This window comes from Hyaena hyaena, unplaced genomic scaffold, assembly GCF_003009895.1.
Source record: "Hyaena hyaena isolate Hyena2069 unplaced genomic scaffold, ASM300989v1 scaffold_30, whole genome shotgun sequence".
NCBI lineage: Eukaryota > Metazoa > Chordata > Mammalia > Carnivora > Hyaenidae > Hyaena > Hyaena hyaena.
This window is the reverse complement of record NW_024080662.1, coordinates 599,620-621,164: the sequence shown is the minus strand read 5'-3', so window position 1 is coordinate 621,164 and position 21,545 is coordinate 599,620. Positions and strand designations below refer to the sequence as shown.

The following is a 21,545-nucleotide window of genomic DNA, read 5'->3' as shown; positions in this document are numbered from 1 at the left end:
GGTGGCCAAGGGCTCCAGTCTAGAGGAAACTCAGTCGACAGTGGCGCTGAAGTCTGAGAAGAACATTCCTGGTAGAGGGGACAGCAGCAGAAAAGGCGTAGAGGAGGCTTTGGGAAGCAGCCAGGGAGGTGGTTGTTCTAGCTTTTGATGGGCTCGGAGCCAGCCCCTGGGACAGGCTGGGCAGGAGGAGGCTGAGCTGAACCCCATCCTGAGCCTGGGCTGCAGGGACTCCTCACTGCCCCCCTCCTGGTGCTGTAAGGCCCTGCACCCCCCTCTGGGGGCCCCCTTTCCAACACTCCCCCTCTCTGGGATCCAGTTCCGGGAGGCAGTGAGGGCTGGGCCAGAGATCAGGCTGCGCCTGGGGCAGGGGAGATGAGAAAACCAGAAAGTGGGGAAACCTGAGCCAGCAACGCTGGGGCTGGGCGGGCCAGGGCTTGCTCAGCCTGCCAGGCCCGGGGAACAGGTTCCCCAGAGACTGGGCCAGAGGAGGGGGTGTGGGGTTAGTTGCCACCTTCATCCAGGGGGCATGGTGGGTCCCTGAGGCCCAGGCCTCCCATGTCTCCCCTTCCGGATGCTGAGGCTGGAAGGGCAGATTCTCTCTCAAGGTTACCCAGTATAGCAGGCTTCTCTCACCCCACTCGAGGTAGATCAGACAAAGGCAGACAGGATAGACAGACAGAGGATGGACAGGCAGCAGGAGGCCCAGGGCTGCCCTTCAGCCCCCCACAGCACAGACTGGAAGAGCCAGAAGGAAAAGAAACAGGCCTGAGTATGGGCAGAAACAAAGGCTGGGCCAGGTTGAAAGGCTGAGAGTGTTTTGGGGAAGAACTCCAAAGTGCTCCTGCCTGCTGCCAGCACCATCACCCGGGGTGGGGACTGGGACAAAGGGGACCAATGCCTTCCCAGTTGTAACCCCTGTTGGTGGACTCTGTAGCATCTCAGAAGCCCTGGGAGACTGAGCCTTGAGCCCAAGGCTACACAGTCAGGATGTCATCCCAAAGGTCTATCTTATAGGTACTCAGAACCCATTTGAAAGGGAGAAGAAATGGGGTGCCTGGGTGGCTCAGCCGGTTAAGTGTCTGACTTTGACTCAGATCATGATCTCACGGTTTGTGGGTTCGAGCCCTGTGTCAGGCTCTGTGCTGACAGCTAGCTCAGAGCCTGGAGCCTGGAGCATGTTTCAGATTCTGTGTCTCCCTCTCTCTCTGACCCCACTGTCTCTCTCTCTCTCTCAGAAATAAATAAAACATTAACTTTTTTTTTTTTTTTTTTAAAAAGGGAGAGGGGGCTACTCCACGAGGGGCTCCCTAAAGGCTGAGTCAGAGGAGGAACCAGACCTGGCCTAACTGTCTCTATATCTACCCTTACCTTGTGTATCCAGACTGGAACCAGGATGGGCCATGGGGCAGCTGGAGAAGAAGCGTACCTGAGATCTAAGGGTCCTACAGAAGAGGGAGGGAGGCCCAGCAGGGGGAAGTCAGCCTGGCCTGGCTGCCTCACTTCAGATGACCACATAGGGCATCCGAGGTAGCTCTCAGGTAGAGCTAGAGTGCTGAGTGCTGAGTGGCTTTTGGAGAGGAAGATAGGACTCTGAGTGGCAGGGAAGTGTTTGGTGGGGGCAGCTAGTCTACAGGAGCTAGGTGGTAGAACCAGGAGTTGGCTCCTGGCCTCTTGGCTCTTGGCTGATGTTCCCTCTTGGATCTGGTGCTGCAGGGATTTGCTCTCTTATTCATTCAATAAAGATTTATTGAACTCCATAAGTGTTGCGCCGGGCTCCAGCACTTATTGCCAGCTCCCGAGCGCAGGTCTGGGTTGCAGGCCCTTGGCTCCATGTGGGCCCCTTGGCCTGGTCCTTCCCTCCTGGAGCCTTCCAATAACTCCTGAAAAGGCCACCTTTTTCTGACACCACAGCCTAGTGGTTACAGACCTTACCCCACTTTTCCCAGCGTCCTCTTCCTCATATCTACAATGGGGACAGCAAAACCTGCTTTTCAGATGGGTTGTGAAGTGCCTGGGCATAAATAACCATAAACTCTGCTGGCAGCGTGCATCTTTATACCCCCTAAATTGAAGGCAAATTGTGGGAGGGTCTACTGTATTCCTCCCAATAATGCATATTTTATATATATAATAACATATATTGTGATACAAGATGGCCAACCCAGCATGGACACCAGGCAGGGGTGCAGTGTGGATTCACTGCTGCAATGATTGCTTTTATTTATATCTATTGCTCAGCCTTCTCAGACTGTTAGGAGAGAACTGGCATTCCATTGTGTGAGGTTGGTTCAGCTATAGGTCTCTTCCCTCTCCCTTTGTACCCCCACTACAGAAGGCCTCCATATACTGTGTCCATTCAGTGGGTCTGAGTGGAGCTCCATGGACAAATCAATTGAGTCTCTTTTCTTCCCAACCCAGCACCCTGGGATCTTTGGCAAGTCCTAACAGTTCTGCTGTAGTGAACATGATGATGATCATGCTGGGGGCGGTGACAGCGATGGCCAGGCTATGAGAAGACCAAGGAAGCTCAGGGGAGCGGGGGTGGGGTGGGGTGGGGGGTGGGGTGGGGGGTTGGGTAAGGGATGGTGTTGGAAACCACAGTGATGGTGGTACAGAGTGGTGGTGTCCTCGGGGGTGACTCTGGTACAGAGGAGTAGGGGTAAGGAATGACAATTATCACAGTATTTTAAATGAGACATAACAGGGACCCCTGGGTGGCTCAGTCGGTTAAGTGTCTGACTTCGGCTCAGGTCATGATCTCACAGTTTGTGAGTTTGAGCCCTGCATCGGACTCTGTGCTGACAGCTTGGAGCCTGGAGCCTGCTTCGGTTTCTGTGTCTCCCTCTCTCTCTCTGCCCCTCCCCCACTTGTGCTCGGTCTCTGTCTCTCAAAAATAAATACATGTGAAAAAGAATTTAAAAAAATAAAAATAAATGTGACATAACAGAGAGGAAGCGTGCAGGCACTGTCACTGCAGCCACCATAACTCCAGGCTGGTGTTTCCTTGCTTCAAATGGTCTCTGCCTGAAACATGTGGGCCAGCACTCCAAATCGGCGGCAGGAGACCCTCACCTGGATTCTTACCATCCCACCCTACCCTACATTCACAGTCAACTAGTTAGTAGATCAGAGGGAGAGATGCCTTCTCCAAGGGGTCCTATTAGCCAGGAAGAGAAGGAGGAGGAAGAGGGAGAAGTTGAGGAAGAAGAAGGAGAGGGAGAGAAAAAAGGAAGAAAAGAAGGAAAAATAGGGGGAAAGGAAGAAAGTGAAGAGGAGGGGAAGGCAGAGAAAGACACAGAAGATTAGGGAAGAGAAGGGAAAGGAGGTGGGATAAGGGAATGGACTGGAGAAGGAAGAGGGAGAAAAAGAGATAGGAGAGAGGAGGAAGGGGAGGGAGCAGAAGAGGGAGGAGGGAGAGAAGGAAGGAGAAGACAAAGAGGGCCCATGCCCCTTGGGACCTCAGCAAAGTGCCACGGGGCAGGGCTGAGACTGTGGTCCAGGCTGGTGAGGCCATGCCCTTGGGGGTTGGGTTGGGTGTCTGGTCCCTTCCTGGAATCATGGTAGGCGTCTGACTCAGTTGCTAGGTCCTGGGGTCATCATGAGGCCATTTGAAAGCAAATGTCCCTTTTAGAAGAGGAGGCCCACCCAGCCTATCTGGCTTCTCTGGGGGTATGGAACTATAAGGGATGGATGCGTGGGGCTGCTGGCTTGAAATAGGGCTGGACGTTGGAGAATCACAGGGAGCCCTTGAGTGAGTGGATAGAGCAGTGAGGCTGGGCTGCTGACCTGGCCTGGGCTGGAGGCAGCGAGCAGGTCCAGCGGTGCCAGTCGTCCCAGGGGCTGCACCGCCACCTGCTGAGCGGCTGGAGCAGTCCTGGGTCCTACGCTGCGGGACTCACGCGCGGGGCCAGGCGCGGCCCGCAGCAAGTGGGAAGGAGTGACAAGGCAGGGGGTGCGCAGGTGAGCGCAGGCTCCTTGCTCCCCGGCGCACCCGCCCTTCCCGCCAGGGAGTTGAGTGCCCGAGTAAACACCAGGCGCGGTGTGCACGGTGTATCCACGGAGAGACAAAGCCAGGGCGGGGCGGGGGCGCCGCCCGCGAAGCCAGGGCGGGGGCGCGGGGTGCAGATTACTCTCCCCTGGCTCGGGCTACCCCACAGCCGGGGAGCCTCGGGCCCAGCCCGCGGACAGGTGGAGCGGGGGCGGGGCGGCGGCCGGGCGGGTCCCGCCCCGGGGGTGGGGCCGGGCGGGGCGGGCGGGGCGGGGCCGCGCTATGCAAATGTCGCCCACGGGCGGCCAATTGCCGGCGCTCCCCGCGCGGCTCCGAGCGCCCCGTCCCGCCGGCGGCCGCGAGACCAGAGCGAGCGAGCGAGCGAACGGCCGCGGTCCGGCGATTCCCGAGTGCAGTACAGGGCCAGGGCGCGCCGCGAGGAGCGGCGCAGCCCAGCGCGGCCGCCCGGCCCCAGTCCAGCAAGCAGGCGAGCACCACCGGGCCGAGCCAAGCGCAGCTCCCCGAAGCCGAGCGCGCGCCGTCGCCCGCTCCCCGCGCCGGGGAATGCGCCCTCGGCGCCCCGGCCAGGGGGCGCCCGCAGCCCACCCGGGGGGAGGCGGCCCCGAGCGCCCCTGAGCCTTCCCATGGCCCGGGCTGGGGCCCGGGGCCTCGGCTGCTGACGCGCCCGAAGCCCGCAGAACCCGTTAAAACCCGGGCCGCGGCGTCGACCCCGGCTCAGGCACAGCGGCGAGAGGGCGCGGGCAGGGCCATGGCCCCGGGGGGCCGCTAGCGCCCGCCGGCCCAACCGGGAGCCGCTCTGCCGCCGCCGCCGCCGCCGCCGTCGCCGCCCCCGCCGCCCGGGAGCCCAGGCCCCGCCGCCGCGGAGGAGGTGAGTGCGGCGGGAACCGGGAGGGAGTGGGCAAGGGGCCGGGCCACCCCGCGATTCCTCTGGGACCCGGGGCACTGCAACTCTGCGGAAGTGTCTGGGGCGCGGGGATCGGAGAGGCTGCGGGCTTCCAGAGGATGCAGGGGAGATAGGACTGGAGTGGACGCCGTACCTGTCCGGGCTGCCCGTTCCCTTATCATCGGTGCAACGTGGAGATGTGTGGTTGGTGTGTCCTGCGGGGTCACCAGTGTGCAAAGCAACTTTTTCTCATAAGATTCTGAGTGGGTGGGTGATCCCAAGCACCCCCACCTCCACGTTCCTGGAGCCGTAGTATAGATACCCCTCCTTCTGGGTCAGCTCTCTCTCACTAACGCCTCAGGCAGCGTTCTTCCCCTTAGGTGCGCCTGTTCTGCCTCAGTGTCCCCATCCAGATCATCTGCTGTAAGGGAAGCGCTACACTGGCAGACCCCACGTGGAGGGTCCCCCAGATCAGCAAGGCAGGAGGACCTCCAGCCCTGAAGCTTTTCTTCCAACTCTGTACTAGCCCCTTGACCCCCAGCTGCCAGCTTGGGTTTGCTTTTCCAGCAGGGAGTCTTGCTTGGATGTGGGCTGTAGGTGAGGTAGGAGAGCCTTCAGTTAGGCGCCCACTCTCCCCCATTTGGGCAGGCTGGGGCCTCAGTGGTGAAATGGGCAGGGGACACTAGGGGCTTGGTGGGCTCACCTAAAGCAGGTAGGACCAGAGAGTGTCAAGGTGGCCCAGGAATGAGGCAGGGTTGGCAGGATGGGTCAACTGTAGCTAAGGCTGAGGGGCTGGCTGCTTAAATAACTTAGAATTCTTGAGATAACTGTTGAGAACACCAGCCCGTGAACACCTTGGGTAAAAGGGATGACCTGAAGGCACTGGTGTGTCCGCCCTGGAGCTGGGCCAGGTTGGGGGTTCCTGTTCTCCTGAATTCACCCAGGTTGTCTCCCAGAAGCCCTGTCTTAGTTGCAGAGATAGGGGAAACTGTATCCAGGGGTTGAGAGGCTCATCCCGGACCAGGGGGTTGGATGGAGCTGGGGCCTTTTCTGAGGCTGCACAGGAAGTGTGCCTGGACTCATTGGGTAAGGTGTGCTGGAAGCAAGGGCACCGGGCAAGCCTACCCCTGCTGCTGCCCTTCAGTTCTGAAGGAGCCAAGCCCGGAAGTGCTGGAGCTGGGGGAGAGAAGGCCAGCAGCCTAGCCTCAGTGCCCCCTCCCCCCCCATGCTCTACCAGGTATACCTTGAGGGGGAGGATGAAGGTGAGCCCAGGCGACCTTGACTGGGAAACCCCTGACCATGAAAGGGGGCTTTCAGTCCCAGCTATGGTGGTGTGGCTCTGCTTCCTGGTCCATGGGGTGTTGGGGGAGGGGGAAGCCAAGGAGCCAGAAAGGAGCTCTGGCCTGTGTGGGGTTGGAGGGGCTATCTTAGGGCTGGGGTGCTGTTAATAATTCCATCCCCGTGTTCCCCTGCAGCCCCTGCTCCTGCCTCCCTTCCATCCAGGCAGTTCTCAGCTCTGGGGAGCTAACCTCCCTTCTCTGAGGCAGGCTGCTTCCCCCCCCACCCCCTCCACCTCACTCCAAGCCTGGGAGGTCTGGATCAGACCTGACGATTCGACCGCCTAGCCCCCTGCGCTACCCCCAGGTGCCTCCAGACCCCCTTGTCTGGCCGCCCCTTCTCTGCACCCCTTGCCAGCCCCAGCTCCTCGGTTCTTTGTTCGAACGTCTCTCCTCCGTCCCTCCCTCTCTCCTCCCTCTCTCCTCCTCCCTCCCGCCTGCCTCCCTCCCTTGCTCCCTCCCGCCAGGCTTCTTTCCTTCTTTCTCTGCTCTCCTCCTGGTGGGCTCCCAGGTGGCGGTGGCTGTTCCTTCTCTGTCCACCCACCTGGTTTGCCTGACTGGGGGCTTCTCTGGGGCTGGGGCTAAGTAGAATGCATCTAGGGGCTGGCAGAGGGAAAACAACTGTGGAAGTGCCCTCCCTTTCCTTCTCTCTGTCCCTCTCTTCCTCTTCTTCCCTCCCTCTTCTCTCCTCTTTTCCATCCCCCATGCTCCCAAAGAGATAGCCTGGACTTGGGTCTGAAGCCCCAGCAGACTTGAACATCCCCCATTCACTCCTTTAAAGGGCCAGGACATTGTGAGAGGTCCCTGTAGGGGCCCAGTTGGGCAGAACCCTCCACCTTCCTGGATACCTTGGGGGACTCTAATGCTGTCCTTGGTGACCCTGCCCTTGTTACCACCACAACAGATGCAGAAGAAATGAGGTCATGGCGGGGGTGGGGGAGTGGGGGGTGAGTCACTCTGAGCCCCCTGATACATAGGATCAAAGATCTCTGAGGGACCCAGACTGTATTTTGCCCTCCCCAAGCCAGGACAGTGTTCCCCAGCTTCCTTGAGCCCCACCCCACTAGCAGGTCAAGTTCTTGAGCAAACACATGCTTGTGAGGACGTGTGTGGGCATGCAAGTGTGGACGTGTGTGTATCCACAACTGTTAGTGGGGGCCTCCCAGGTGTACCCGAGGGTGATGGTGGCTGCACAGCCCTTCCTCCTACCTGCCCCCTCTCACCAGAGCCTGGTGTTCAGTAAGCACCAGCTTTGTGTCCCAGCAGACTGGGGGAGGGGCTGGTTCTGATCCCCCTTCCCCCAGCCAGCCTCCCCAGGAGGGATTTTCTGTGATGGGTGGGGGATCTTGAAGCAACTTGAGAGGAGTGTCAGGCACTCTGGAGAGGGTGTTCCCATTGAGGGCACCACTTGGGGAATGGGCCAGGAGGCCTGAAGCTGCACTTCCTGTCTAAAGAACCATCAGTGGTTTGCACTGGTAGGAGAGGCAAGGGCTCTGGGGGAGGGGGTTCTAGGGAGGCCTCAGGGTCTATTGAGTGGGGTCTGACAGATGTGGAGCCTGGGCCTTGCCTCAGCATATGTCAGCCAGTACAGGGGTTTGATAGGCCACAATACCTCTCACCCTACTCCAGGGTCCTAGAAATGGGCCTAAGGTCTTGCCTCCCATGGGAAAAGGGAATAGACAGGGCAGACCTGGAGGATGGGGCTCACTCTGTCATTCTTGGTGCCCCCACCCCCAGTGTATCTGGGTGGGGGGGTTGGGAATTGGCGCTGGGTTTTGCCGGGAGGGAGCAATATGTTCTGACAACTGGTGCTGGGCTGCGTTTACCCAACAGCCAGCCTGCCTGGGGAGACAATATTTGAAAAACATAGTATCAAAACTTGGACCTGCTGGGGGTCTAGGGGTTCTGCTGGGGACACTGAAGTTGGCTCAGACCCTGCCCCAGGCCTGCCGGCCACCCCAGCTCCACTTTCCTTGCCCTCTAGAGGCAGAGCTGGAACTTATCTGCAGCGAGTCCTTCTGTACATCTGACCTGGATCCCTCCTGCTGTGATTTCAGTAAAAGTAGACCCTGCTATTCTTTGCCTCTCCTTTTCTAGCTGCTGTCTCTCCCACTTTGGGCCGTCTGTGTGTGTCTCACTTATTCTCCACTCTCTCCCATGCCCCTGCCCCAATAATCAGGTCCAGATTTTCCTGTACTAGGAGGACAGGCTTGGCTGGAGCAGGCAGGACTGGATCCATCTCTTCCTCCATTCCTTGAGGTGGGCGAGGGAAGGAGCAGCCCATTTGGTTGGGGGTGGGCACAAAAGAGAGCCTGCTGGGAACCAGAGGGGGCTGTAAGATTGCCTGCTTCAGCAGGACCCCGTGAATGGAATTCAGGATGCTGGGGCAGGGGGCATAGCTCTGGTGACCCCAGGCTGCACCTGGTTGGTTGGTCTTCAGGCCCATTGGCGACACCTTCCCAGACGAAGGCAGGGATAAAAAGTATATAAAGTTTGCATATTGGGGCATTCACGGTCCGAGGCTGAGGGTATAAGCAAGGAGAGTTGATAGGGCAGGATGCCTCTATCTGCCTTACACATTCTGATCTTGGTTCCCCCTTCCCAGGTGTCCAGACAGCCGAACCTGCTTCCTGGGCCCTAGGCCCCTCCCACAATGCTTGTCGCTGGTCTTCTCCTCTGGGCTTCCCTACTGACTGGGGCCTGGCCAGCCACCCCCACCCAGGCCTACCTCCCAGCCACGCCACGGGTCCGGCTCTCATTCAAAGGTAAGAGGCCTCTTTTCCCTGGCATCCTCATCCTCTGTCCACAGTGGTTGGCCTGATGCCAAGGAGACAGGGAGAGACAAGGCAAAAAAAGACATACTGTGCAGCCACATGGGTCACTCTGGATGCATGGGTGGGGAAGAGAGGGACAATGGTAACTTGCCAGAAAAGGCTAGAGAACAGGCCATGTAGACATTTCAGAGAAGTCTCCCGAGTCTGGTCCCCTTCTCGAGGCAGAATGTGGGGTCCCAGACTGTGTGGCCTAGGGTCTGCAGAGTGCCTCCCTCTGTGTGCTAGATAACTGGGGAGAGAGAGATGCCACTTCTTCCACACTTGGGTTTGTGGAAGCCCTTCCTTGCCACAACTGTGTCTGGTCCTGCCCTGGATGGTCCTGGGGTGGAAGGGCAGATAGTCAGGCCGATACTGAGGCCTCGGGAAGCTGGAGGAACTGGACAGCTCTGCTGGGGTGTGGGTCTCTAGGTGGGAGGGGTTCCCAGGAATCAGGGAGGGTGCTGTTGGCTGTGAGGGGAAGGCAGGCCATTTGGCGAGTTCAGGGGAGAGCACATGCTATGTGACAGGTCTCAGCTTCTGAGATCCCCAATGAGCACTTTCCTTTGGAAGTCAGTGGAAGGTTTTAATGATGGGTTGGTGTCTGCAGAGTGAGAGACAGGTCCCCAGTTCCATTGCCTTTGAATCCCACCCACTGGCAGGTGAATATACATGGCACACACTTGGGTGTCCAAATGGCTCATTCACAGGCCACTTCCTCAAAGGTCTGTGTGATCAAAAGATACTCCCCTCTGCCTGAGTGGCAGCCATGCTGGCATCTGGGGGATCTGGGGTCATTGCTGAGTTCTCCTCTGGCCCAAGGTCACTTTGTTCAGTGGCCTGCCCTGGGTGGGGCCCACTCAGCCCTGGCTGGACAGATTTCCGGGCACACATATTGGGGTGAAAGGCTGGGCTGACTTTTCCTTCCTCAGGTTTGGCTGAGATCCAGCCTCCACCTCACCATGTTCCCATGTCCCCATGTCCCCAGCAGAGCCCCTCCCCTGTCCTCATCCCACCATGTGAGTTGATGGGGGGAATGAGGAGTGCATTTCTGAAGATGTGCCTGGAAGAAGTCCAGTGTGGGGCCTGTGGAATGGGCGGAAGGGTGATGGCTTTGGTTTTAAGAGCACCCCTCACCCCCAGGCCTGGGCAGGGGAGAGATTTATTCTGCTGTTACCTCCACCCTTCCCTGGTGGATTTCCTCAGAGCAGATTAATAAATCTTGAAGGGGCCTGGCCCCCCCATTCCCTTCCCAGCCCAGGATGCTGGCAGGGGGCACAGAGCATCCCCTCCCCCCAGCCAGGGCAAGGGGAGTGGGGGCTTGTCTCCATACCTCTGGGACCCTAGAACCCAGACATCCACTCTGGGTATTATTTTTGTCATCTCCCTGGAGACCCATGAGGGGGAAGCAAGAGGGATAAGACTTAGGGAGGTCCTCTGTATGTGCCTTTTAAACCTTCTGAGACCTCCAGAAACAAAGGGCCAAAGACTTTTGTTCCTGTTTTCCAGAGAGAGAAACCGAGGCTCAGGCAAGGGCAGGGCCAAGGTCAGGCAGGAGGCAGAGGGAAGGCCAGAAATAGAACCCTGGTGTCCTGGCCTTGCTGACGCCCACATCAGTCAGGTCGATTCCTTCTCAATTAGCTCTGAAGCCGACACCCGCAGTGACTAAAAGCCCAGCTTGCTGGCAGCCAGCCTATGGTGCTGACTACTGTGGCAGTCTGGGGTGGGGCCATAGGGTGCCTGGGGCCACCCCATCCCAGGTGTCTGTGCCCTCACACACTTGCTTCCCTGCCCTGAATGACCTTTCCCGTTCCCCACTTATCTAATGTCCTAGTTATGCTTAGATATCACTTAATTTAGCAGATACTTGAGTCCCTACTCTGCACCAGGCCCTGTGCTGAGTACCAGAGGGTCTGCAGTGGACAAGTCTCATTCAGACTGGCTGAAAAGATAATGGGCATCCAGTTGGTCAGTGCCACCTGGTAGCCCAGCGCTCACTGTGTGCCAGGCCCTGTGTATCCCCCCCTCATGCTGGATCATCTCAGCACAGTCATGTACACAAAGTCGCCCTCAGTGAGGAGTAGGTCCTCACTAAGCATTTGCAGAGTAAGAATGGAGACCAGCATCCATAGAAACTGGGATCTCACAGCCAGGCCAGGGACTGGGAAAGGGTTGGGAGGCTTCTTCCCCCCAGGCACACCTGAGGGGAATAGAGAGGGTTGCTCTCAGAAGCAGTTGTGGTCACTTTGGCTCTGTGCCTCAGTTTCTCCTTCTGTGCCTTATCTGGATATAGCAGCTGGCATACCAGGCCCCAGGGACTCAAGCTAGGCCCTTCCCCTCCCCTGCCCTTGTTCTTGCTGCAGTTGGGAGGTGCTAGTTCCGGCCTGGTTGGGCCAGACCCTTCCAAGCCGGAGGTGCTGGCATGAGGGGCCACACTGCCCAGGGCAGCTAAAGGAACAAAGGCAGGAACTGGTTCGGGCTTGGGCTTGCTGTCTGTGCATTTGCCTGGGTACCCCAGCCAGGCCAAAAGCTGAGAAAGTGTAAGGGAGAAGGGGCCCAGGGTTCAGTTAGAGTTGAGGTGGCGGGGGCGGGGGGGCGGCTCCTATGGCCTATCTCCTGAGCTTCCAGTAGCAACACAGCCAAGGTCAGGCAGAAGTGAGGGGTCAAGTGCAGAAGATTTCCAGGAGGTATGAGGTGTCCTTTGAGAGCTCATGGATGCTTGGGACCAGAGAGCCTGGACAGCAGGATGCTTTCTTCCACCCATCCCTGTCTGGAGTCTCCTTAACCCCAGAGTCCCTGGCCAACCCTAGGAGAAAAAGCTCTCCCTCCCCCCATCCTGAGATGACCCAAGCCAGGGAGCACCACCTCCCTCTGCATCAGGGAGGTGTGAGTGCCCTGCCAGGTCCTTTGTTCAGCTTGGGGAATGTTTACTTTATCCCAGGAAGCCACCCCCACAATACGCAGCTGCCTGCTGCCTGGGCTGGCTTTGGCCAGGACATGGGCCAAGAGATGTTTGGTGGAGGAAAGGGGTCCTATGATGACACGAGGTGGTTGGGCTACTGGGGAAACTGAGGCAGGAGTAGGAAGATGGAACAAAAGAGTCAGGAAAGATGAAAATAATAGAAATAACAGTAGGTGCCCATGATGATAACCATGCGGTGGTCTCTCCAAGGCCTGAGGGGGTCTCCATGGGTTTTCTGTGAGGTTTTCCATCACGCAGCAACAGGGCGAAGCTGGGGCCTGGCTCTGCCTGATGTCTGAGCCTGTCTCAGGACTGAGAGAGTGAAGGGTGGATTGGAGGAAGCAGGCACAGCACTCTTCCGTGAGCGAAGGACAGGGTTCCAGGATCCTGCAGTGCTGGCCTCGGCCTTCCCGGCCTCATTTCCTAAGGAGAGGGCTGAGGTTGCACTGGGCAGCCTTCTCATACCCTCTGCTTACAGAAGCAACAGTAGTTGGGTTTGCTTATTTCCTGTAAATCCAGCCCTCCACCACCCCAGTTCACTACTGAGCAGAGTCCCCTAGAAAGCTCTCTCCTTTCAGAGAAGGAAAACCAGGGTCCAGGAGAGGAAAGGGCTCCTTTGTCCAGAGTAGCCCTGGGGTTTGGATCTTCTCTAATTTCAAAGTAACTGGCTTGCTCTGTGGAGAAGGGCATTCTGCGGGTGGAGGGTGAGTGGGTAGGTGCTGGTCACTGCCTATGCACCCACCCCAGCCCAGCCTCTGAGCCTCTGGGGCTAATGGCCCAGAATAGTGCCACTATTTACGTCATCTGCATGTGGCATCAGAGAACCAGAGTGGCCAGGTCTCCTTGTTAGGAAATGATGAGATTGGAGGTTAGGAGAGGTCATACCCCGTTTACCTCGCCCAAGGTGGGGGATGTAGAGTGGGTGAATATGGATTCAGGTGGAAGTGCCTTTATCCCTGATGGAGCATTCCCCCACCTCCAGGCCTGACTGCACAGTGAGGAGGGGGGATGTTCCCTTGCCTCCCTGTGGGCTCCCTCACCAGCCAAAGGAGGCTAGGAGGATTCAGAACACAGAAGAGGAGGTGTTGGGGAGAGGCCCAGAAGCTTGGAGGCCAGAGGCGACACGAGGGAGCTGGGTAGAGGTCAGGTATTTCTGATAGCTACTGTGGGATTTGGAGCTAGCAAATTGGGGAGGGGCCAGTATTCCAGATGAGCCAGGAGGAGGAAGGTAGGAACACCCAAAGCGTGAACTTGAGCCCAGATTCCTGCATTTGGGATCCCAGTTTTCCAGGAAATGGGAACTGCCTTTCTCCTGAGAGGGGACTGGGAAGTGGCCACTTTGGGATTTGGGAGGTCCTGGAGCTGACTGGCTGCCCCTCAGCCGGCCAGCAATTGGCGCATGGAGAGAATAGAGCAGGTCCTGGTACTTGCCGAGAACCTATCTGAGGCTCAGCCTGAGCCAGCCAGGTCAGGGCTGGGGGCCTTCAGCTGTGGTCCTTCCAGGTCCAGCCAAGCCTCAAACGGGACTGCCACTAACTGGGCCTCAGCAGCACAGGCCTTGTCTCTGGTTCCCTGGCATGATGCCCGCCCCTCCCTCGCTGGCTCCAGCTTCCCTTGGCACTGAGCGAGGAGCTGGTGCATGCTCAAGGAGTAAATCATGTTCCTTGGCAGCCCCCGCTGCTTCGTAATCGTAAAGAATTTAAAGAGAAACCGCCAAGATAAAAATCTCATCCTGGCCCATAAAGGTATCTTTCACTCTGTGGCTTTGGAGGCAACAGCCTCAGAGTGGGCTCCTGGCTGTCTGCACCTGTGTGTGTGCACCTCCAACCCTGTGACCCCTCCAGGGGGGGCGGGGGAACCAGAGGATGTCTTCAGAGCCGTGGGTACTTGGCCCCTGATCCCTGGGAGACCTCCAGCTCCTTCACCGGGACTTAAATTTGGTAGAATGCAAAGGTGGTGGTGGTTGAGAGGGCTGTCCCTGAAGGCAGACAAGCCTCCATTCTACCCTTGTCAGCTGTGTGACCTCGGGCAAGTGGCTCAGCCGCTCTAGGACCTGGCTCCCCCTGTGTAAGGTGGGGACCACAGTGACTCAGTACAGACAAGTGTCCTGAGAGCTTCGGCCGCCTTGCTTGCATCCTGGCCGTGGACAGATCTTGAGCAGTGAGCCTCTCTGTGTCCTTGCTGTGTTGTCTGTAAAGTGGGGATAAGAACGGCGTTGGCCTCACTGTGCTGTGGGAGGAGTAACTTTGTGAATGCAGTCACGGTCCCCATGAAGGAAGTCTCTGGACTTCCTAACTAAGAGCTATGCTGAAGGTGGCACAGAGGTGAGGGCTGGTCCCGGGGGAGGCCCAAGGAGTTCTGTACTACCTCACCCCTCCCTCAAGATTTCTAACCTTTGGTGTAGGTGACAGTATTTGGAAAGGACTGCAGCAGGTACCCTGAGCCCTGTTCTGGGAGTAGAGTGAGGCAGAAGTAGGGTGCCACTATTATGGGCATTTGGTCAGACTTCCTGGAGGAGGCTGCATCTCAAACAGGGGCAGGAAGACTGGGAGGGAAGAGCGGGAAGCAGAGGTGAGGGGTGTGTGCCATAACACCTGGGGAAAGGGAGAGATACTGGATGGAGTCCTGCTCTTGCTGCTTTGACGTAGCGTTTGTACTTGTTCCTTGTGGTTTTTAAGCTCTTTGTTCCTAATGGCAAAGGCACCAAATACATACGGTGAGGAAAATCCAGTGAGAGAGATGCACTGGGGAGGGCATGCCTTAGAGGGAGCTCCCCACACTGAGATGAGCTCCCCACTCTGTGTGGGGCCCATGGGCAGCCATGGTGACCCCTCTCTGAGCACTGTTCTGGCTCCTGCAGCTTGTGCTAGGGGTGACCGGACCTGGGTTGCTCACTTGGGCATCTATGTCACTGGGCTGAGAGCATGGTTTCCTGGCCTGGCCTGGTGCTGTCCTGGGAATCTGAGCCCTATCTCAAGGGAGCCCTTGGAGTTTTGGAGAAGCAGAGAAGATTCCTGCTGCATTTTTCTTAGAAATAGCAAGAGGGCCTTTGCCAGAGGCCTGGATGCCAGAAGACTCCGGTCTGAATCCAAAGCTCAGCTCACGTGGGTGCCTGAGCTTGGCAGGACTGTAGCCACCGCTCCACCCTCCCCACTGCTCCCCACCCCCTGCCGCCACCCCCCCCCCAACATACCCCAGCCTGCTGAGCAGTCTCAGGGAGGGAGAGGGTGGAGGCCTCCTGGGTTCCAGACCCTGACCACTGGTCCTGACCCAGCAAAGGATGGGTCTGGGTGGTGGCTGCTGGCCTAGGATCCAGGAGGCCTGCCTGTGGGGGAGGGAGGCCTCAGCTAGGCTGCTTGTGGTGTTCTTGCTGGGGCTGCTGGCAAGTATGGGTATCTGCTGTATCTTTGTAGGGCAGGGACAGCCCCAAAGCAACAGGCCCCTCCAGGGACCAGGAAGTCTTTGGGATGTGAGGCCTCAGCTCCAGACCCCTCCTTCCCCCACTCTTCTTCCTTCCTTCCTCCCCCTCATACCCCCCTTGCCTCCACCCCCTCCCATCCCCACCCTGACCCCTCCTTGGCTTCCTACCCGGACATGCTCTTTCCTCTGAGGTCTCTGCACCCAGCCAAGAGCCATGTTTCTTTCCACTTAGGGCTCAAGGATGATGCTCTCATTTCCCTCCAAGGGCAGCGTCCACTGCCTGTGTACTTGCAGTCCGCCAGCGTGGTGGGCCCCTGTGGGTCAGATGCTACAACTGGCAGAGGAGCAACTAGAACTCAGGGGCCCTGTGGGCTCCTGCAACACCCCAGGGGGCCTCTGCTCAGGCTGCCTGTGCTGTTGCTGTCTTTTGTTTTGTTTAACACCCTCCTGTCCCAGCACTAGGCTTGTGTGGAGAACTTGCTGCCTTCCTGCATTGGTGACCAGCTGAGTCCTGTTTGGTCTCCCAGCTCTGTCCTACTGCATCCCCTAAGGCTGACCCTGAGTACACATCTGTCTGTTCGATGCCTCAGTTTCCCCATCTGAATGTTGGTGAGGAGACTAAGACTGTCCGGGACATCCTGGGAATCTCTGGGTGGGTGACATGAAGGGCTTGCAGGGACCCCAGGAGGCCAAGGAGGGCAGCAGAGATGGGGGCTGGGTCCAGGGCAGGGGGAGGGTCTTGACACCCACTAGCCTGTCAGTCCCATCCTGGCCTGTCTGTCTGGTTGATTTATCGGAGTAAATGAGCCATGGAGAGTTTGTTGTCTTTTGCAGTCATGGGGAGGAGGAGGTGGCGGGGGAGGAGGGGAAGGAGTGAGGGGTTTCCGGGCTAGGTCTGGAATGTGGGAGGCGGGGTGGGCCCCTGAGGCCAATGGAACTGGAGGCGCAATCCACTCTCCCCACCTGAGCAATGGATCAGTGCAACCCTTCCCTCAAGGCCAGCCGTCTTCCCACCCCCTTCATGCTTCTTGGGGCACATTCGTGTGTGAGCTGCTTGCCTGGCCCAGGCCGCTGCCTCCTACCCCATGCACAGGGCTCCCCGGCCCCTGCAGGCCAGGTTTACCCCTGAACTGTGTCCTTTCCAAACTGGGGTAGAGCTCTTAGCTCTGCCTGGCTGGTGAATGCCCAAAAGCATCCTTGTAGGCATCTGCACATGCCGTTAAGGGTCCTACATGGACCTACAAGGGTCCTCCTGGCTCCCTGAGTCACCAGTCCAGGCCCAGGAAGATCAGGTGCCATGGGGGTGGGCAGGGATCACTGGAGCACCTAGGCTCGAGAGCCCCCTACCTGCTGGGACAAAACAGTCGTAAGTTATCGGACATCCTCGTGGGAGAGAGGTGTAGAACCCTGGGTTACCAGATGATGTGTGTGCCAGGGTGTGACCCTGCTGTGTCTTCCCTCTTGGCTTTTCCTGGGTCAGGTTGAGCTGTGCCCCCAGCCTGTCCTCTCCTGGGCGGAGCAGGCGGGCACTGGGGCGGAACGGGCGTGGGAATAGCATGGCTGAGCCTGCTGGCCCCAGGCTCCAGTCCTCAGCCCCCAGCCCCCAAAATGGGAGGGAAGCCTACAGTGGAGCTTTAGCCCAGCTGGGTGGCTCCAGCTCGGCTCTGGCTTGGTGTTTACTGAACAGCTGGGATGTTTACAGTAGCCCTTAAGAAGGGCCCCTAGTTCCAGAGGATTTCCCAACTTGAGGGTCCCACTGGGGCTCTTCAGACTTCACCACCTTCCCACACCCCTGGGAAAGCATTTCAGGGATGTAGGGACTGCGGCCATCCCTACCCTCACCAGGACTGGGCCAGTGTCACAACACCTGTCCCTCTGCCCTCCACCCTGGTCTTGTGTCCCTCTCCCCTGGAGGAGCCAACATTCTCACAAAGTGGCTGCTCTAGATGGTGAAATACGGTAACTGGGTCCCCAGTTCAGACTTTTAAATTAAATTCAATCAGAGCGGTTATTGAATATAAACACGCCGAGTCATTTACATGTTAATTATGTTGAATGGACTACGAGGCCATAATTAGTTGCTAATTGGGTGAGAGCGGCTGTAATTGGTTTTGTTGGCACCGACCTGGCTCACCTGCCTGGGGGGAAGGGGGGGCGAGTGCGGATGGCTCCTGGGGAAGCCTCTGGGTCTCCAATCTGGAAAGCCTGGTCCAGAGATGGGATTGGAGGGGACAGATATCAAGGGGTTTGGGGCCAGAGGAGCTGGAACCTACCCCCCAGGAAGGAAGCAGCTTAAGTCTTAGGTAAAACCCTAGATCTGGTTTCTAGGGATTCCCATCCGGAACATTCCCGGTATAGAAAAGGGGCTGGGAGAGCAAGCCCCTGGATCAGCAGTGACAGTCCCTCTGTCCAGCTCCATGCGGGACCTGGCCCTGAACTAATGGTAAATGCCCAAGAAAGAGTCCATGAGCACAAGAAACATGTCACCCTGGTATATATCCCTGCAGATATCCCTGGGCTGGCCTGGCCAGTGTTGAGGTTTTGGCTTTGGGGAATGAATGAGGTGGGTGTGCTGATGGGGCAGAGTGGCGGGGAGGGAAGGTGCGTGGAAAGGCTTCAGGGGCTGCCCTGCCCCCAGCTCAGTCTGGCTGGGGCTCCCAGAGTTGTAAGGCTGTGGCCAGAGACTGAGGCCTTCCGGCTGGCCGCTCATTAAAAGAGGATTAGGCTGGGAGCCAGGGGGCCAGCCCAGCCCCCAGGCCTTACTCTGGGGCCCCTCACAGCTTTAGGGGAGTGATAAGGGGCTGGGGGCCACCCCTCCCTAGAGCCCCCTGAGCGTCCAGTAGGGACTGTCTAGGCCCCGCCACTCCTGTTGCCACCACTGCTGACATCCACCTCAGTTTCCTTCCTCGGAAGGGCGAGAGGATAAAGCACTGACAGAGACCCTGGCCAGCACCCCCACCACTCACCCCCAATCTTATTTCTCTTTAGCTCAAGGATTAGGGCTGCTCTGGCCCACATGAGGTCAGAGGTCAGGGCTGGGCTTCAGGGACCTGTCTATCACCCCCAGTACCCAAGCACAGCCAGGGGAGGTGACACTGTCAGTCAGGACCTGCTGCTTTGTGGGGCTGTAACCAAGGGGGTGGGGTACCACCTCCGCTCCAGGACCCCCATTTTACAGCCCCTCCCTCACTGGCAACAGAGCCTGTGTCCTAGAGACGGGCAGCAGGGGTCGGCAGCAGGGGTCAGGGCCGCCCACTTGGGGTCTGCGGGTGAGGGCTGCAGACACACCTCCTTAGTGCCGTCCACGCCCACCACATCCTTTAAAGTGAGGCATTGACTGCTTCCAGAGGGGAGGAAACGGAGACCCCCAAGGCTAAACCCCTGTGGACTGAGAATGTTCCTGCCTCTGGAGCTTTGCCAGGCCATTCTGGGCCAGGACCCTGAGTGTCTAATGGCCATGGGGAAGTTCTAGAGGCTGGGAACGGCTGCGGAAATGAGGTGTCTGATGCCAGAAAAGGCTCTTCCTTCCCAATGACGGGAAAAGCCTTCCCGGATGTCGCCCCACCCAACCTGTGCCCAGCCTGGGTGAGGGTATGGGGGTGGGGAGTATTATCTGGGCACACCATCCTCTCTCCCCAAGGTTGGATCTTATCCAGACTTGAATTCTGACATCCACAGAACCTTTGATTGTGCCCCAGCCCTCCCTCAGTAGTGCCATGGAGATGGGGGAGGGGTGACACTCCTGCTATCAGAGCTGGGCCTGGGAATAAGTGGAATCGAGGAGAGGACGAGCCTGAGGACATGGCCAGGCCAGGTCAACCCCGACCCCCACAACGGATGCCTCCCTGAGCCCCCAGGTCCCCTTGGCTGAAGTCCCTGCTCCTTGTGTACTTGGGAGGATCTAGCCCTGCTGATGCTGCAGGGGTCAGCAGGAATCCCAGGACTACTGGCCTGCCTCCTGCCCTGACCCAGGCTTCTTGGAAGAATGAAGGCCTCCAGCTCCTTTACCCTATGGCAGGGTGGGGAGGGGGGACAGGATACTAGTTTCACTTCCCATCCTGTGTCTTGAGGTGAGCACCACTCTCCTCTGGGCCTCAGTCTTCCCATCTGGAGTTGGGGTTCAGGACTGTCATGGGTCCTCTTGTTTTAATTCTTTCCTACAATCTGACATGAGTGAGATGAGTACTCCAGCCATGGGTTGCAAAGTCCACAGCCCTATACCCAGTTTACTCTGGGGACTTGGAAAAGCCATCCTTCTCCACCTCAGTTTTCCTTTCTGTAAGCTGGGGGTTTTTTATTTAAAAAAAAATGTTTTTTAATGTTTTATTTATTTCTGAGAGAGAGAGATAGCATGAGCAGGGGAGGGTCAGAGAGAGAGGGGGACACAGAATCCGAAGCAGACTCCAGGCTCTGAGCTAGCTGTCAGCACAGAGCCCGATGCCAGGCTTGAACCCAGGAACCATGAGATCATGACCTGAGCCGAAGTCAGACGCTTAACTGACTGAGCCACCCCGGCACCCCTGTAAGCTGAGTTTAGACGGATGATTCAGGGTTTAGCTCTGATTCTTAGTTGGGAATGGGGTGGAGACAGGCTGGAGTCAGAGGGCTGGGGCTGTGTCGACAGGAAGCCCCTTCCTGCCTCATTACCCTCTCTGCTCCTCACCCCAGCACTAGGAAGTGGTATAGCAGGGATGTCCTCCAAGAGATGGTGACATCTGGGAGACAGCTTGCATGGGGAAAGAACTTGGGACCACATCCCATTCTCCTCTCCCCACCAAGGCAGAGACAGCCCATGAAGGACAGTGGGGGGGAAGTCCCAAGGAATACTCCACGGTCAGCATTTCCTGGAGTTCAAAGCAAGACCCTCACCTTCAAGGATCACCTTGAATGTCAGTATTAGGAGGGCTCAAGAGATGGTCTAGATAGGAAAATGAGGACAGTGTCCTGACTGGTGTCATGAAGCTTATGCCAGAGCCAAAGATTCCTGACCTTCGGTCCCACCCCTTTCCCACCCCACATGGCCTCATGGAGACTCCCCCTCAAAGTTTCCACAATGACCAAAACATCATGTCCTGTGACAACAGAGCCGTTGACGCCATATCCCATGTCCACCGGGAGGGGTCCCCAGGGTCCTGAGTCATGTGCCCTGTTGATGGAGGGGGAGTCATCTTCAGGCCCTTGCCATCCCAGTGGGTAGTTCTCACCATCAGGACAGACTTTGCCTGGGGCTGCATCTCCTTTAGCCCCACGGGTTATGGACCTGGGTGGGAATCCTACCCTCATGCTCTTGGGCCAGTCACTTCCCTTCTCTGGGCCTTGCTGTCCTCATCTGTAAATCAGACGTTGTAATCTCAGGGTTTTGCACATAATAGGTGCTTGATGAGTAAATGGGAGGCTCCCTCCATCCCCACCTCCACCGAGGGGTTAGGGAGCAGGGCCTACAGGTTTAGGATGTAAGATGTCACATCAATGCTAGTCTCCTGCTCCCCATGTAGGTCTGCTAAATGAATGGTCTCTCCCCTGCCTTTTTCACAGAGGGGGATGGAACCTGGAGTGCTGGGGCTCTGAGCTGTGAAGGGGTACTTGGATATGGGGTTGGGCACTGGTTCACAGAGGGGGAGGGTCCAGATTACAGAGGCCCAAGGCTGGGTAGGGATGGAGGGTAGATGTCCCTGGGGGGCTAGGTATTTGGAGCTTACTCTACCCTAAGTAGGGGAAAGTAGTACCCATTTGAACCCCTTCCTCCCTCCCCTTCATTGCCCCCCAGATGCTCCCTAACCCAGTAGAACGGGTAAGGGTACAACCAAGGCCATGCCCCCAGCCAGGGTATAAATAACCCCTGGCGGGCTGTCCCAGCCTGGGGGGGCTCCGCTGGCAGCCCCACTTCCTCTCTGGCTGCTTCCTGGCCCTGGGGGTGGGGGAGTGTTTACTTTCCTGTTGTCACTATGGCTGGGTGGCCAGGCGGGGGACTCCAAGTGACCCAACAACAGGTGCAGGACAGGTGCCCAGGCTGCCCTGCCTAGGACTTCAGAGGCACCGCCGGACAGGCGGGCGAAGCCGTAGCCAGGCAGGGATCGGCCCTTTGATCCCTTGGCGTCCCTGCGTCCCAGCGGTTGGCCAAGGT

The 21,545-nt window shown here is 57.9% G+C and overlaps 1 protein-coding gene across 4 annotated transcripts in view; it reads left to right on the top strand.

Annotated features, from left to right (window-relative positions):
- Positions 1 to 4,835: 4,835 nt before the first annotated feature.
- Positions 4,836 to 21,545, top strand: part of SEMA3F (semaphorin 3F) — a 29,473-nt gene continuing 12,763 nt past the window's right edge. For 2 of the 4 annotated variants that reach the window (XM_039228331.1, XM_039228328.1), the window contains exons 1-3: positions 4,836 to 4,877; positions 8,409 to 8,488; positions 8,835 to 8,994. In XM_039228331.1, coding sequence (XP_039084262.1) covers positions 8,883 to 8,994 — 112 coding nt within the window. In that variant the 5' untranslated portion in view covers positions 4,836 to 4,877; positions 8,409 to 8,488; positions 8,835 to 8,882. The remainder of the gene's footprint in view (positions 4,878 to 8,408; positions 8,489 to 8,834; positions 8,995 to 21,545) is intronic. The other 2 variants (XM_039228329.1, XM_039228330.1) reach the window with 2 other exon arrangements.